Source organism: Stylophora pistillata, chromosome 2 (assembly GCF_964205215.1).
Source record: "Stylophora pistillata chromosome 2, jaStyPist1.2, whole genome shotgun sequence".
Lineage (NCBI taxonomy): Eukaryota > Metazoa > Cnidaria > Anthozoa > Scleractinia > Pocilloporidae > Stylophora > Stylophora pistillata.
The window spans coordinates 32,015,665-32,032,412 of NC_142520.1; the positions used below are offsets into that span (position 1 = coordinate 32,015,665).

Below are 16,748 nucleotides of genomic sequence, written 5' to 3' on the forward strand. Positions count from 1 at the left end.
CCTTACCTGGCTGGACTCACGGTGTACTATTTCATTTACCAGCAATGCAGCAATATCCAAAGATCTCATTTGGATCCAAGTTGCTTCTGCGACACACAGGTATCTAGGTTGCTGTTTAGCATAGACTTGCTTGATTTCAGTTTCGATAACTGGCCAACAGATAGAAGTAAGAGTGGAGCCCAAAGCTGTGTGGCCGCCATAATCTAATGCAAATATGCATATCTACACACTATAGCGGGACCCAATGAAGACAACTGTAACTCAGATCTAGTCTCTTAAGTTCCACCACCTCACCAAATAGCATCAGGGATTGTGGCTAGTTTATTATCTGAGATGTCCAGGCATTTGAGTTTCTTCAGCTTAGTCAAACTAGCAGGGGATTTGGACAGCTGGTTTCCAGTCACATGAGGTTTGGTGAGATTGTTTCACCCTGGCCATGCCAACTTCTTTGGGGGAGTCCCCCCAATTTGCCATGCAAATTTTATAACAAAATGGAGTTCGCAGAAAAAAATAAAAAATGACAGCTCATTCAAATCTCAACAACAGCATATCATTTTAATCGTAATAAAATTCTCTTTTGCTCACGTGTGTTCTCAACATGGTTTTTCAAATATCACCATGGTAACAGTTGTCAGTCAACATTTCTTAAGATGCTAAATTCTCTTTCATAACTTCAGCTCAGAAGAAAATCATCATAGAAACAAAACTGGGGAAACTAATTAACCAGATTTGATCTCTAATTAACAGAGATTAAAATATGGAAAAACTAGATCTTTCGCAAACTGGTGAGTGGAAAACAATCAAGGTTTGTTGGTATTACTGACGTTACAAAATTGTCATATTACTCTTGCAGCAATGAGATACAGTTGTGGTTATTGACAGAAGTAAATTACCTTATTCACAAAGTGAAAATTTAATGTAAATGAACTATAATAGTCTTGACAAATATTTGTCACAATATTTGCCCAAATTACTGGGGGGCGGGCACGGTATTCAAGACAACATGCAATCAGATGCATTGCAATGACGTGGGCAGGTGCATTATTGCAACTCTTGCACAAAATTAAAAAGTGAATAAAGTTAAGTTTCTCTTTTCTTTGTTTTATGGTCCAGCTGTTCAAAGCTTTTTACATAGACACCCACATTGCATTTTGCACACTGTGTACAGCTCTGTTTCCTTCCCCAAGAGGTGAGGGCACTCGACCAAAGTGAGGGCATTTCAGACCTTAAACGAGGGCAGTTAGTTCAGGGTTAGGGTTTGCCTGAGCAGAGCCTGCGCAGCACAAGTGTTGTCTGTTTATGGGCCGGGCATGCTATCCCCAGGCCCAACCCTCCTCTTTTCTCATCTGGGCTTGGGACCAGTGAAGGCAGAGTTAACAAACACTACACATATGCTACACAACATTAAAATCCTTTCTCCACACTAGACAACATAGACACAACATTAAAATCTTTTCTCGATACTAGACAACATATATGCAGCTTCAAAATCCTTTCGCGATGTGGTCTGAAAGTTATCAACCACAGCATGTAGGTAGGAACAAAACAATTTCTTTTTTTCCTTTCCTTTTTTAACTGGGTTTTTTTTTTTGTTTTGGTTTTCAATTTTTTTTCCCTTGTCAGTTTTTATCATTTTTAATTGACCTGGTGTTAAGTACACCACAAATGAAACAAATTTGGTTTCTTCCCCGACAAAGGCCACAAGTCTACCTATTCCTTCTCTTTTGAGAGATATTTTTCACTTTGTTTCTAATCCGGTGGAAGCTTTTTTCCTTGTAGATTTCCTGTAGTTTTTGGGTAGAATGGAACAGATATTATCTCCGTCTTTTGAGGCACTTTTTCGAAGGGTCTCAAGGCCTTTTCAATGGCCATTGTCTCCTCTTCAGTCCACCCCACCCTTCCAGAATCGTAAGACTGTACATCAGACATTAATGGTTGAGATAAAACATACTTTGCCTTCCTTGCCAAGGGCTCTTCTATGGGCAGTTTGAAAGGATCAAGAGAAGGTTGGGACTCAACTAGATCTTGCACACGGTCAATGACTTTTTGGATCTTAAGGTCAGAGTTTGTGGCCTTCCTCAACACGGCATCTGTTTTCATCAGACACATGCTTCTTTCTTGGTGAGATTTTCTCCCTGACGTTGTCTTGAAACAGTTTGGAAACAGACTCCAGCTGGTCGGGTGTGAAGGAATCTGTTAAAGGTGGCGCTTCTCGGAGTGGTAATTAGGAATCCTTCAGCTTCTGATACCCTGCGGTTGACTCTTTCTTGGCCGGCGATCCTTTCTTTGTTGGGGAAATTTGTGTGGAGGGCTATTTGTTCCGACTCCTCAGCTGCCTCCTCAGTCAGACTATACCACTGTTTGGCCGTTTTGTCAGAGTGACAGATCAACCTCGGCAAATCCTCATTGATGGGCTGTCCTACGCGTTTGTTTAGTTTCATTTCTGTAATGATCCACTTTCCCAAGTCAGTGGCAGAGATTGCCTTGTCTGTTCTAATGCCGCTCTTGACTATAAAGATGGATATTCTTAGGCCAATGGTGCCCTTGTAATGGGAAGGGCCATGGACTTAGGGAAAATTTAGCAGCTGGGATCCTTGTCTTGTGTAACAAGTGGCCTTGGCTTTTCCACAAAAACTCTCATAAGGAACACGGTGTCTGGGTCCATGGTGATTGGTGCCGGACCATCCTCCTCCCGTTTGTGAGATGGCTTGAACATAACCTTATTCCTCTTTGTATCCCATCTTGCCTTCTCGAACATTCCTCCTGTTGCATTTTCTAAGAACCCTGGCCTGGTTCCAACAGCTCTAGTGAGTGACACTAACAACAGATGTCTTGTGGCACCATATTGCTGCAGGTTAAGTTCTTGAGCTGACTGCACTTTGTCTGCAGCAATGGTGGCTTGCCTTCCCTCCACTGCGGGCTGTGAATTCATGATCTCCTCCACATCTTGGCTTGTCAACAGGCTGTCACATACTCACTGAGGTATTTTTCCCACTTTTCCAGAGGTCTCTTGTGATGCATTGCCTCAGTCCCTTCAAACTAGTGGCCAGATTGAACAGCATGTTGTTAGTTTTGTTGTCTGTGTTAGGAAAGTGAGGACGTGGCCCTTTCTTTGTAAAAATGTTTAAAAACTTTTGAAAGCTACTGAGGTTTGATTTTAGTGTCCCTTGTTCTTTAAATTAGGTATTACCCAGTCGAGCCACACTTTGTTGCCTTCGTCTTCTGCCAAGATGACTATATCTTCCCCAGAGGGGTCAATATCCTCAAGCATAGTTCTCACTTGGCACACGTGCTGAAGGCAGTTTTTGTCTTGGTGAAATCCAGCTGCAAGAGTAAATAGGTAGTTGAAGTCAGCAAACCAAATGTGGCGCTTGGGGGATGCATGTTCTTCGTTGAAATAGTCAGTCTTGGTAGGGTACACCTTGTCCCCATCACTCGATACATCAGAGGTAGGCGCCTCCTCAGAGGCAGGACAGGCAGTTGTTTCCACTTGAGACGTTGGCAGGTTGCTGCTACCACTACCTGGCCTCTTAGGTGTGGGTGGAGCTACACTTTCGGCAATGTCTGATTCTAGGTCTTGGGCTCGTGGCATCTCTGCCTTTGATTGTTCAACATGGGAAGCATCATCCTCCAAGGTGGATCTTTTGGATGCTGGATGTGGCAGGCTTACCTCAGCAATTGGAGGTTCTGGATGTACCATTGAAAGGAGTTCCTCTTCCGTTCCAATGTAGCGTTTTGCTGCCTTAAGCCTTAATGTGTAAGCTGTGCCACCAGCCTTCATCCTATGCTTGTTCTGAAGATGCTGAGGCAGATATGCCCCAAGGTAGTTGCAGTTTGGCTGGGGCACCACCTTCTCCATCTTCCTTTGGACTTCTTGTCTGGCTTTGTTTTTATAGGAGGCCCTCTTTTTTTCTTGGGGTTAACACCCATCCAAAAGAAGCGGTCTACATCTTGTTCACTGACTTCGTTCTTTTTCAAGTGGACATTCCTCAGGTGCCGTTTGAGGTTAGGTAGACACATCCCTTCCCACTAAGCACTCTCTAGGGAGGTGGTGACTTTGGGTATTCTTCTCTTCCACCTGCGGTCCCTCATCCTCAACCTTTTCTTCCCCACTCTCCTTCTCATCCGTGTCACCTTGATATGCATCGTAACTATCATCTTGGTCTTGACTATCTCCCCGGTACTTGTCACCTCTTCCACCTTCACTATGGCTTCCTTAGTTACTCATCTGGCTAAACCTCTTGTGCTCCAATGTGTTCACCTTTAGAAACATATCTGTTGTGCTACAGATGTCGTTAATCGAGGATCTTGCCAGCCACATCTACTCCGCTTAGGCAGTTAACATGCTGCAAAGTAAAGCAAGTTGCTTAGGTCTTTTATCACTTGCTCTTTGCTTGCATCCGGGTCGAATGTACTTAAGATTGTAGAGGATTCCTTCTTCAAGACGTAAGTGTTCCAACGAGGTTTTGTCTCCCTTTTTGACATTTTCCAAAAGCTCAATCAAAGTTGAAAGTTCTTTCTCCACTTTGAAGGACAATTTCAACAAAACCCACACCAGGTGGCTTTATTATTAACTTCGCTCAAAATGACGGCAAGTTAAAGAAAATGAACAAACAGCGTGGGAAAAACTGGGTCCTCTCCCCTGGTAAAGCCATGGTCCGCCCCACGATCCTCGTCTTTTTGCTGAGCAAACCTGTCAAAGAAAAAAGAAGTGACAATCAGGAAAGGTGAGGGTGGGAGCATTATTATATTTCGTCTCCATTTACTCGTGCAGTTCATCTTATACTACAAGGCTATGGGTCTTGCATAATCTCCGACGACAGATGCTTTCATGAATCACCCTGGTTGGAGCACAGTAATTAGCGAGTATTAATCTGACACTTCTGGCTGGTATCATTTGCTAGTGCTAACCGAGTTTGATCTTTGTTTTTTAGCCTTATTACTTGGTTGCCCACCCAGAGGCAGAGCCCTTTCTTCCATGCATATTACCTTGACTGTCGCACTGCTGACAGAGAAAGCCCTTCTACTCATTCTCCTGGCAACGCCTGTGGAATCCGTGGAGGTGATGGCTTCTGCTGTTGTGTCGGCCCCACCGCCGTCTCCGTGGGACGAGAAGTCACTCTGCCGCCCAGGTTGGCAACTTAGCTGCACGGGAAGTTTGCAGAGCAATCTGTCTGTCTCTCGGGAGGATTGGCATTGCAATATAACAATGTCACCGCAGTATAAAAATGCTAGTTCTAAGCCTATGATAGACTGAGAACTGTCCTGCCAAAAGATGGATCATGGGCAGGCTTGTAATAAAACCTCTGAAAGGTGTTATCACTTGAGGAGTCAGCCATTCTTAGAATGTCACTGACTGACAAACCCACTCTTGCCGCAGTAGAAGAAGCAGCCCCTCTAGTGTAGTGAGCTTTAAAAATATTAGCATCAATACCTGATTTAACTAAGAGATCTTTGATCCAATCTGCTAAAGTTGGAGACGTAATTGGTTATTTAGGCGTAACCGTGCACTCAACCCTTCATGTGTATCCCAATGCTTGAATGGATAAAGTTGCATGTGTGCTCCTATAGGATTTGGCCATTAATTTACTATTTCTACCACCTCGTTTTCTATTTCCTCGGAAAAGTTTCTATACCGTTTTTTAGATTCTGGGTTGTCGGGTTCCATGGAAGGTATTTACTTTTCAAATCGACTTAAAAAAATCGAAAATAATGCACCTCAAAGTAATGAAGTGTATTCGAGATGATTTCATATCACCCCTTATAGAAAGAAAGGAATGCAGACGGGACATGGTGGTTGTCACGAGCAGGGGTCTCCTGGCTCCACGTGCGGCCAAAATTGACCAGCTTTCAGGGCACAACTCTGACCAGTCACAGGCAGTGCCACAGTTGAGAAAGAGGCTTGCCATCTTCTCAGCCAGCAGTTTTACGGCGCGGATCTCTAATTAGCTGGTTAGTGGCCTCTTTTCCCTGCCTCCAGATTGACTTTCCAAGTGCGTCCTCCACCTCCCACTGTGTTGGCCATGGCAGTTTGTATTTCCTGTTAGGACAGACGACAAAGGGGAAACGAGGTTGACGATACATTTCCAGTACGCCAGGCAAACAAGTGACACAACAGGTTTACATTCACTGATCAGATCATCACTGTAAGTTTACCTCTTGGCGAAGTGGCTAGTGGTCTCTGAAGAAATTTGAGATGGCCTGCCACATTTCCTCGTCTGTAAAATCCTCCATTCGGAGACCTGGCACCAACCGGTCCCTTATGCTCCAGCGATTCTTCGCCTCTCCTTGCACTGTCTGCTCTTTGCCTTGCCTGTGTGCTCGTTGCTCCTGCAACTGCGGTCATTTAAAAAAAAAACAACAAAAGGCAGGAGTTAACTAGTGACCTGCGCGAGTTCATTATTCACACCCAAGCATAGCTGGACGAAAAGTTATGCAAGATATTTGATCTCTACAAGTAGTAGTAGTAATAATAACAATAATAAACAACAGCTAATAGGGTGAGTTTTCTCTCATTTTCTCAGACGACGGATGCTTTCATGAAACACCCTGGTTTGAGCACAGTAATAAGGGAGTATTAATTTGACACTTCTGGCTGGTATCATTTGCTAGTGCTCACCGAGTTTGGTCTTTGTTTTTTAGCCTTATTACTTGGTTGCCCACCCTGAGGCAGCGCCCTTTCTTCCATGCATATTGCCTTGGCTGTCGCACTGCTGACAGAGAAAGCCCTTCTATTCATTCTCCTGGCAACACCTGTGGCATCCGTGGAGGTGATGGCTTCTGCTGTTGTTGGCCCCACCGCCGTCTCCGTGGAACAGAGACGGCGGTGGGGCCAACACATGACACTCTGCCGACACTATCAAGGGTTCATTGGTGTCGTCCTCCTCATTGCTAGCGCTGGATCCCGCTGCGGGGGATGACTCATCGCCCTCTCTCCAACCTCGCTTCAGGCTTGAGCTTCAAGCCTCTAAGGTGCCTGGCGATAGGGTTTCAAAGGTTCAAAATCTTTTTTGTTTTCTTAGTTTTTTGAACAAGTGGAGGCCCTGCAACGTTTCTTAAAGATATTTTTCACCTTGTTTCTGATCCGCTCAAAGGTGTTTGCACTCAAAATGTTCCTGAGCTCCTTAGATGAAACGTAGATTCTGGGGATCTCTGTGTTTCTGGGTGGTTTGTCTAACTTGGCCAGGGCACGTTTAATTATGGCCATCTCCTGGGCTCGCTTCTTCCTCCTACACATGATCCTGGCGGCTTGGAAAAAAACGTAGGCCGCTGTGCGGTGAAATGAACTCTCCTGCAGCAGGTCATGAGGGTCCACAGTTGTTGTCTCTTGATGTGGTAACGAACCTGATCAGACGCTTGACCCAAAGCTTCCCTGGAGAGCATTGGGTCTCTATATCGGAGCCGAAAAGCTCTGATATGTGGGTAAGTTCTTCTGAAGAGAGACCTGTTTTTTTGAAGGGGGTTTTGACTTCATCCCTCAGCTCTTTCCCTGAAACAGATTTCTCCTCATGTGGTGGTGTGGAGGCCTCGTCCTGCGTAGTTGTAGCTGTGGCGGCGTTCTTTATGGGTGTCACCTGTGTCAAAGTGACAAGCTGCTGGGAGGCATCCGCTGCTTCCTCAGTGAGGCTCTCACGGAGATACCTCCATTTGGCAGTCTTCTCGTTATGACACATGAGACGCTGAAGTAATTCGTCATTCACCTGAAGCCTCAGCCTCTTCTTTTGCTGCAATTCCATTGCTATCCTCTTGCTGAGGTCAGTGGCAGTTATTGGTTTGTTGAGACGGACCCGGCTCTTGAATATGAAGGCGGAAATCTGTTTTCCAATGCTTACCCTTGAAAAGGAGCAGCCATCTGACTTGAAGATATTGGCATTGTCACTTTCATCGTCGGAAACCACTGGCCTCAATTTGCTTGAAGTGTCCATGTCTTGGACGAGCATTGCATCCAGTGAGATGGGAGCAGGACCATAATCTTCCCTTTTGCGGGAGGTCACCAACGTGACCTTGTTACGCTTCTTCTTCTCCCATCTGTCGCCCTTGTACATCCTCAGAGTTGCTGCTTCCAATGCCCCTGAGTGTGTTCACGGATCTTGTGATGGAGATGAGCAGCAGGTCTCTCGCTGCACAGAACTGGGTTAGTGACAGGTCATCGGATGCTGAAGTCTTTGCCTGAGTAAGTGCTTTTCTTCCTTTCGCAGCCGGCAGAGTTGTCGTTATTTGCAAAACATCCTTAGACGTCAACAGCTGGTGGCAGTCTTTAATGTACTTATCGAAGGAGTCCGTAGATGTTTCTTTCGTAATGTAACGCCTCCAGCCCTTCAGGCTCTTGGCCAGATCTTGCAGCATGTGCCTGGTAGGTTTTGAGATTACAGGAAGGTGCAGGCGGGATCCTTACCTTGTAAGAAATTCTGCTAATTTTTGGAGGCTAGTCAGGTATGACTTTAGAGTACCAGCAGCCTTGGATTTAAGATGAGGCATAACCCAATCAAACCACACACAGCTGCCTTCCTCTTCCGCCAGTACACTGACGTCACCTCCAGAAGGATCAATATCATACAGGATCTTGACTTGGGAAGTGTGCTGTAGGCAGTTTTGATGTTGGTGAAACCTAGCCGATGGTGTCAAGAAATACTTATGAAACTCGCACAGGCAAATATGTCTCGCATTGACAGGATTTTCCTCGAAGTACTCGGCTATGCCATCGTATTTTTCCTCATAACTTTCCTCACCAGAGGAGGCCGCAGTTGCAGTCAGGTACAACTGTGGCTGCAGAAATGGTCGCTGTTATAGAAGCAGGTTGCTTGAGAGGGAGTGGCAGAGGTATCTCGTGTAAGTCAGACTTGAAATTCTGCTTATGTCGGGGTTTTTTTTAGTACAGGTGACCCTGAGGAGGAGCCTGAGGATGAGCCTCTTGAGCCGTCCTCTAGGTTGAAGTCACTTCCTGTCGTGTGGGCGCCTGTGTCATCTGGTTGTGGTAACTCTTGTTTCATGGATGGACCTGGTAGTGTTAACTGATGAATTTCCTTGTCCACTCCCAGGTAACGTTTAGCTACCTTGCTGCTTGTCTTGTAGGCTTCGCTGTCAGGGTGCATCCCATGTTTATTTCATAAATGTTGTGGAAGATGAGCCCAGGTTGGCTACTTAGCCGCGCGGGTAGATCGCAGAGCAATCTTTCTGTCTCGGGAGGACTGGCGTTGGAGTGCCGTCATTGGAGGACTTGCCAATCTCCTGCATGACACTCTGCGGACAATATCAAGGGTTCATTGGCGTCGTCCTCCTCTTCATCTCTAGCGCTGGATGCCGCTGCAGGGAATTCGCCTTTGTCACGGTATCGCCATCTTGAAAATGACGTAATGCTTTTTGGCATGAAAACGAGGTCACGCGTGGTTCTTGACACACTGAACACTCGAGCGATCATGCCGAACAAAGATCACTGTTGTGTTCCTAAGTGCAATAACAATAGATCAAAAGTGCAGTCTAATATAACCTTTCATCAATTCCCGAAAGACAAAGACTTAAGAAGACAGTGGATTATAAAAATTAAGCGTGTTGTCGGCCGGTCCTTCAAGGTAAATGGCCTTTTATATATCATAGTTCAGTTTAGCGTCGTTTCAGCGTTGTTTATATAGCAAACCTTATATTTTTTCCGATATCTTTCAGATAACCAACAGTACAAGAGTTTGCTCTGATCATTTTAAACCCACAGATATAAAAAAAACGCTAACAGGAAAAAGTGTACTCGTTAATGGTGCTGTACCATCCGTTTTTGAATGGACAACTTTATCAAAGAAACGAAAGTCACCAACGAAACGCGAATGCACAACACGTACTAACACAACCGAGATTGATGTCGTGGATAATATACAGCCAATCTCCTCTACAGGTATTTATTTTTTATGAAATCGTACTTTAGGCCCGCCCTAAATATTTCTAAACATGTTATTTTCTACATTCCCACAGTCGAAATTGGGCCCATCGAAGATTCAAGCGTAGACGAAAATGTCATCGATACTAGCAGCCACATGGAGGACTCCACCGTAGCTACTGACACCACAATCATAACACCTACTGTCAACCTACATGATTATTTATTTACTGAACCCGAAAAGCCTGTAGAAGAGCTACTTGAGGCAGCGCAAGCTCGTATCGAACAATTAGAACAGCTGCTTTCAAAACAATCTTTTTACAGACAACTGAAAGGGATGTCAGACAAACGCGTTAGATTCCATACTGGCTTTTCGTCATTTGCTATTTTTGTGAGTACCTTCAATGCCCTTAGACCCACAGCTGAAAGTATGTTTTCATGGTCCCAAGTACAGAGAGCACGAGCAAAAAGTGGGAAAGATATAAGTAACATGAGAGACACTCTCAAGACATGCAAACTTAGCTTATTTGATCAGTTTTATTTATGCATTACTAAGCTGAGGCTGGGTACTTTTAATGAGAAACTAGCCAGTGAATTTGATATTTCTATTTCAACTGTGAGTAGAGTTTTTATTTCTTGGGTTAACTTTCTCTATTTTGTTTTGGGAACCATTCCTATATGGCCCTCTCGGGCAAAAATTGACAAACATATGCCTAAGTGTTTTAAATTGTTATATCCTAAATGCCGTGGTATTATTGATGCCTCAGAGATAAAGGTACAAGCACCATCTAGTATGGTTTTGAATAGCAATTGCTATTCATCATGTAAGAGCCACACAACTTACAAAGGCAATGTTGTAATATCTCCATCTGGGGAAATTATTCATGTAAGTTCTCTTTTTGAAGGAAGTATTTCTGACAAGGAGCTTGTTAAGCAATCAGGTTTGTTGAATTTACTTGAGCCAGGTGATCAAATAATGGCTGATAAAGGATTTCCTATAGAGGATCTATTAAAGCCAATAGGTTGTGGAGTAGCAATGCCTGCCTTTTTGTCAAGTAAGGGTCAATTTTCAAAGAAAGAACTTTCAACCAGTAAACAGATACATAATTTAAGAGTCCATGTGGAAAGGGCCATAAGAAGGGTGAAAGAGTTTCACTATTTTGATAAAGTTATACCTCTTACAGTAGCTGGCAGCATTAATCAAATATGGACAGTGGCATGTCTTATTACCAATTTCCAGGGGCCTTTGTTGCATGAAAAGCAATATATCTAAATATGTATACAATTGTTGTAAAATAGATGGAAGAGTAAGCATCATTTAAAGTAAAGTATGTAAGGATCTGTAATACAAATAGTACTAACAACTTTTAACAACTAAGAGTTAGTTGACATTGAGTGAGGGTACACTACGTATTAGGTCCAACCTAGGTAAGAACTATGCCATCTGTTAACATGTGATGTGGAAGGGTGAATAGTAGGGTGGCCCTATCCCCTAGGGGCACCCTTTTCGTATGTACATGGCATATTGGTTAGGCATTAAAATAAACAGTAAAATCAGTAAAAATTATATTGTTAGTACTATTTTTGTTTTACAGATTCAATGCAAGCTTTCAAACTAGCTTTTTGGAAAAAAAATTATGAATTTAATAACTTTACATTTATTCACAAATTTCATTATTGCCAAATATTATAAAAATGCCCTTTTGGGGTTTAAATACAAAACCTGTTGAAGTCGTTCATGTATTTTTATTTATCATGTTTGTACAGAATGTTCTGTTTAATAACAGTAAAAAACTATTAAATGGCTTGAAATACACCCAACTTAGTCACAGTATTTGAATGCATGATAAACAATGAAATATGTACAGCTGTTTGTAAAAATTATGGCGCTTACAATATATTACAGACATATAGGCTTAAATGAAACTGAATTATCATAAGTATTGTATTTTTGGAAAAAATACAAAAACTATTAAATTACCAATCATGAACCCAATGTTTTTAAATTTGTGGCAATAATTTCTGCAAACAGCTGTGTAATGATAATTACTAGAACAAGTTCTGAGTCTAATTAGGTTTGACTTGTAATATTTTAACATTTTAAGAATGCTGATTCAAATGTCTTTACTCCACTTCCCACCAAACTTTGTCACACACAATTAGCTTGTTACTTAGGCACGAAGTTATTTTGTATAAGAGACATACAATAAATTATTGAACACATGTATTCAGGTGATAATCAAAAAAAAATAAATTCAGTTTGTCCAGCATTTCAGAAAAGAGAAGTTCATCAAAATATACTCGTTCACAGTGAAATTCGTCCTTGCAGTAAACAAAGAAATCGCACCACTGACTTCCTGTTAAACCAAGGCATCCCATAACTTGATAATAATACTTGTGTGTCTTCTTCAATGAATATGACCCATTTCGTTCATTAAACTTTAAATACTGAAGGTTATCCAGATGACTTGCTGGAGAGCACTTTATTTCTATCAGGCCCCATGGATGTTGTTCAGTGTCGTCAAACACTCTTCTGTCTGGGCTACAGCCTAGGTGTGGGAGACATGGGTTTATAAGAAAACCTACTAGGTGAGTGTCTCTGCCAAACTGTGTTTTGTACATATCAGCAGCTACCCCCTCATTTTGTATCCCATATTTCATGGCTGCAGTTTGGATTACTTTTCCCTTTAGTAAACGCGTAGAAAGGATTTCATGGTCTTTTCTTCTTGAGCATATATCTTTGAAATTTGAAGCTGTAAGCCTAAACTTCCTTAGTTCATGCCATGCTGTTGTAGTTGACTGTTCCCTTGTCTCCATTTCAAAGTCAATAGACTGTTGACCTGATATTGCAAGGGAGCTGAAGAAAAGGTCTTGTTTTTCATTGAGCACTGTATCTGGATAGCTTAAAGATGGAAAGTTGAATGCAGGTAGCTGTATGTTAATATTGCTCTTAACTTTCAATGGCTGTTGATAGCTTATGACACAGCCTTTTGGCACCTTTCCAAAGGCCGAGTCTACTAAAATTGGAGGCTCACTTTGTTCATCTTCCCATATTCTCATAAATCCAGGTTGATTGTTGAGATTTTCAAACTGTGGCGACAGCACACTAGTCAAGTCAAGGCTACTTAATGATTGCTGGAAGGGTTTGTAGATCGTGCTTGCCACACCACACACCTTTCTCTTCTTTTTAGGTTCATGCAATTTATCTTTTGGCTTTGACTTTTGTATAATCAAATCTGTCACTGGCCTTGCTTTAATGCCCTCTTTACGACTGGGGATATGCCATCTCTGCAAAAAAATAATATACAAATATACTATATGAATTCAAAATTGCTTATTGTGTTATGTTTAAAAACAGCAGTGTGATTAAAAGGAGTTTTTAAGGAAAAATATTGCTAAGATACAGTCAAATCTCTATACATTAATGACTGTTTTTTCTTATTGTTTATCATCAAATCTATTATTATTATTATTAAATTTTACCTGTGCCTTTGATGTTTTAGAAACCATTGGCGGGACACTTTTTAAGCCTAATAGCTGGAAATGGGCAAGAGTATAGAGCAATCCAAGAACATGATGGCAAAGACCTTGTCCAGCAGCACAACTACACATATACTTGTTGATGCTAGCCTCAATAGAGGAGCTCTCGAACACAACAGACAACTTGTGAGGATCTTCGTTCTTTTTCATACTTCTGAAGCATTTAGCCCGAGCCACTACTCCTGAATCCTCTTCCTTGCAAAGTTTTACTGTTAAAAACCGAGAAAAAAGAGTTAAAACTCAAAACACTGAGCACAGAAACAAAATATTGGAAAGACAGTCAAACAAAGAAAGCTACCACGAGGTCAACGAGGCTCACCTTCAATATCGTGAATATATTCTTCGTGAAAGAATTTATATCCTCTTGTTACAGTGGCTTTGATCGGTAGGTTCTTCTCAGCAAAATCCTCAACAAAAGAGTTTGTAACTTTGGGTATTTTTGTTATATTTTTGTGCCAAAATTCGAGTTCAACGCTATCGCTACTAGTCGCCATTTTGTTTGTGAACTTACCACGCGTGGCCTCGACCTCATGTAAAATATTCAATGACGTAATCCAAGATGGCGGGCCGTGACAAAGGCGAATGACTCATCGTCCTCTCTCCAACCTCGCTTCAGGCTTGAGCTTCAAGCTTCTAAGGTGCCTGGCGATAGGGCTTCAAAGGTTGAAAATCTTTTGTTTTCTTTTTTTGAACAAGTGGTGGCCCCGCAACGTTTCTTAAAGATATTCTTCACCTTGTTTCTGATCCTGCAGATCTCTGTGTTTCTGGGTGGTTTGTCTAACTTGGCCAGGACACGTTTGACTATGGCCGTCTCCTCAGTCCATTCCCATCTCCTGGGCTCGCTTCTTCCTCCTACACACGATCCTGGTGGCTTGGACAAAACGTAGGCCGCTGTGCGGTGAAATGAACTCTCCTGCGGTAGGTCATGAGGGTCCACAGTTGTTGTCTTTTGATGTGGTAGCGAACCTGATCAGACGCCTTGACCCAAAGGTTCTCTGGAGAGCATTGGGTCTCTATATCGGAGCAGAAAAGCTCTGACATGCGGGTAAGCTCTTCTGCAGAGAGACCTATTTTTTTGAAGGGGGTTTTGACTTCATCTCTGAGCTCTTCCCCTGAAACAGATTTCTCCTCCTCATGTGGTGGTGTGGAGGCCTCGTCCTGCGTAGTTGTAGTTGTGGCAGCGTTCTTTATGGGTGTCACCTGTGTCAAAGTGACAAGCTGCTGGGAGGCCTCCGCTGCTTCCTCAGTGGGGCTCTCACGGAGATACCTCCATTTGGCAGTCTTCTCATTATGACACATGAGACGCTGAAGTAATTCCTCATTCACCTGAAGCCTCAGCCTCTTCTTTTGCTGCAATTCTGTTGCTATCCACTTGCTGAGGTCAGTGGCAGTTATTGGTTTGTTGAGATGGCCCCGCTCTTGAATATGAAGGCGGAAATCTGTTTTCCAATGCTTACCCTTGAAAAGGAGCAGCCATCTGACTTGAGGAAGATATTGGCATTGTCACTTTCATCGTCGGAAACCACTGGCCTCAATTTGCTTGAGGTGTCTATGTCTTGGACGAGCATTGCATCCAGTGAGGTGGGAGCAGGACATCCTCTTCCCTTTTGCAGGAGGTCACCAACATGACCTTGTTACGCTTCTTTTTCTCCCATCTGTCACCCTTGTACATCCTCAGAGTTGCTGCTTCCAACGCCCCTGAGTGTGTTCACGGATCTTGTGATGGAGACAAGCAGCAGGTCTCTCGCTGCACAGAACTGGGTTAGTGACAGGTCATCGGATGCTGAAGTCTTTGCCTGAGTAATTGCTTTTCTTCCTTTCGCAGCCGGCAGAGTTGTCGTTATTTGCGAAACATCCTTAAACATCAACAGCTGGTGGCAGTGTTTAATGCATTTATCGAAGGAGTCGGCAGATGCTTCTTTCGTAATGTAACGCCTTCAGCCCTTCAGGCTCTTGGCCAGATCTTGCAGCATGTGCCTGGAGGGTTGTGAGATTACAGGAAGGTGCGGGGAGGATTCTTACGTCGTAAGAAATTCCTCAAATTTTTGGAGGCTAGTCCAGTATGACTTAAGAGTACCAGTAGCCTTGGATTTAAGATTAGGCATAACCCAATCAAACCAGACACGGCTGCCTTCCTCTTCCGCCAGTACACTGACATCACCTCCAGAAGGATCAATATCAGACAGGATCTTCTTGACTCGGGAAGTGTGCTGTAGGCAGTTTTGATGTTGGTGAAACCTAGCCGATGGTGTCAAGAAATACTTATAAAACTCGCACAGCCAAATGTCTCGCATTGCTAGGATTTTCCTCCTCGAAATACTCAGCTATGCCATCGTATTTTTCCTCATAACTTTCCTCACCAGAGGAGGCGGCAGTTGCAGAGTCAGGTGCAACAGTGGCTGCAGAAATGGTCGCTGTTATAGAAGCAGGTTGCTGGGGAGGGAGTAGCAGAAGTATCTCGTCTAAGTCAGAGTCGAAATTCTGCTTATGTCGGGGTTTTTTTTCAGTACAGGTGACCCTGAGGAGGAGCCTGAGGATGGGCCTCTTGAGGTGTCCTCTAGGTTGAAGTCACTTCCTGTCGTGTGATCGCCTGTGTCATCTGGTTCTGGTAACTCTTGTTTCATGGATGGACCTGGTAGTGTTAACTGATGAATTTCCTTGTCCGCTCCAAGGTAACGTTTAGCTACCTTGATGCTTGTCTGGTAGGCTTCGCTGTCAGGGTGCATCCCATGTTTATTTCGTAAATGTTGTGGAAGATAAGCCCCAAGGATAGCTACAATCTGTTTAGGGCCTCATTTTTTCCACCTCCCTCCTTTACTCTTGTGTTTGGTAGTGCTGCATCCTCATTTCTTCCCGTGCATACCCATGTTAAAGAGGTGATCGACATCGCAATCGCTGATGTGCTTCCTCTTAACATGGACATGCTTCAGATGTCATTTAAGATTGCATCCATTGTACTTATACTTCGTTAGCATGCACTTCCTGGCCAGGTGGTGACCCTTTGGCGTACTTGGTTCGTCAGCAGTGAAAGTGACAAAGGCCTCCTGCCCTCCATAAATAGACCCTTCCTCCCTTTTTATCATTAAATCTCTTCTTCGCGAATGTCCACTTGTTCCTTAGGATTTGTGAGATGCTCCACTCTAAGGAGCATATCACTCGCATCACAGATGTTTTTAGTGATTTCTAAGGAATCACCTGCGATATCGATTGCTTGTAGGGTGTGCTTCCTGCTAAACTTCTCGTTGTTGATAGCGTCGTATGCCGGAGTGACATATTTAAAGGCCATGTCGAACTTTGCCTCGATACGAGGCGGCTTGCAGCTGCCTAAAGCTGCAGAAAGTAC

At 43.3% G+C, this 16,748-nt stretch overlaps 1 protein-coding gene and 1 pseudogene across 2 annotated transcripts in view; one reads left to right on the plus strand and one right to left on the minus strand.

Moving 5' to 3' along the window:
• The window catches only part of LOC148738355 (uncharacterized), a 42,646-nt pseudogene extending 31,695 nt beyond the window's left edge, over positions 1-10,951 (plus strand). Inside the window, exons 4-6 of the transcript XR_015997257.1 lie at positions 4,935-9,569; positions 9,661-9,883; positions 9,961-10,951. The product of XR_015997257.1 is annotated as an uncharacterized LOC148738355 (transcript). The remainder of the gene's footprint in view (positions 1-4,934; positions 9,570-9,660; positions 9,884-9,960) is intronic.
• Positions 10,952-11,182: 231 nt separating this feature from the next.
• Positions 11,183-14,125, minus strand: LOC148738357 (uncharacterized). The gene is made up of 3 exons (XM_088750842.1): positions 13,725-14,125; positions 13,349-13,614; positions 11,183-13,153 (listed from the first exon to the last, which is right to left on the minus strand). The coding sequence occupies exons 1-3, from the start codon at positions 13,897-13,899 to the stop codon at positions 12,077-12,079; spliced, it is 1,518 nt and encodes a 505-aa protein (XP_088606968.1). The 5' UTR covers positions 13,900-14,125; the 3' UTR covers positions 11,183-12,076.
• Between the last annotated feature and the right edge of the window lie 2,623 nt (positions 14,126-16,748).

Bases quoted from the DNA above. Each gene is read 5' to 3' on its own strand.
- LOC148738357 (XM_088750842.1), bottom strand. From the start codon at position 13,899: ATGGCGACTAGTAGCGATAGCGTTGAACTCGAATTTTGGCACAAAAAT. The intron at 13,615-13,724 runs GTGAGCCTCGTT...GGTTTTTAACAG, and splicing joins ATATATTCACGATATTGAAG to TAAAACTTTGCAAGGAAGAG. The intron at 13,154-13,348 runs GTAAAATTTAAT...ATTTTTTTGCAG, and splicing joins CTAAAACATCAAAGGCACAG to AGATGGCATATCCCCAGTCG.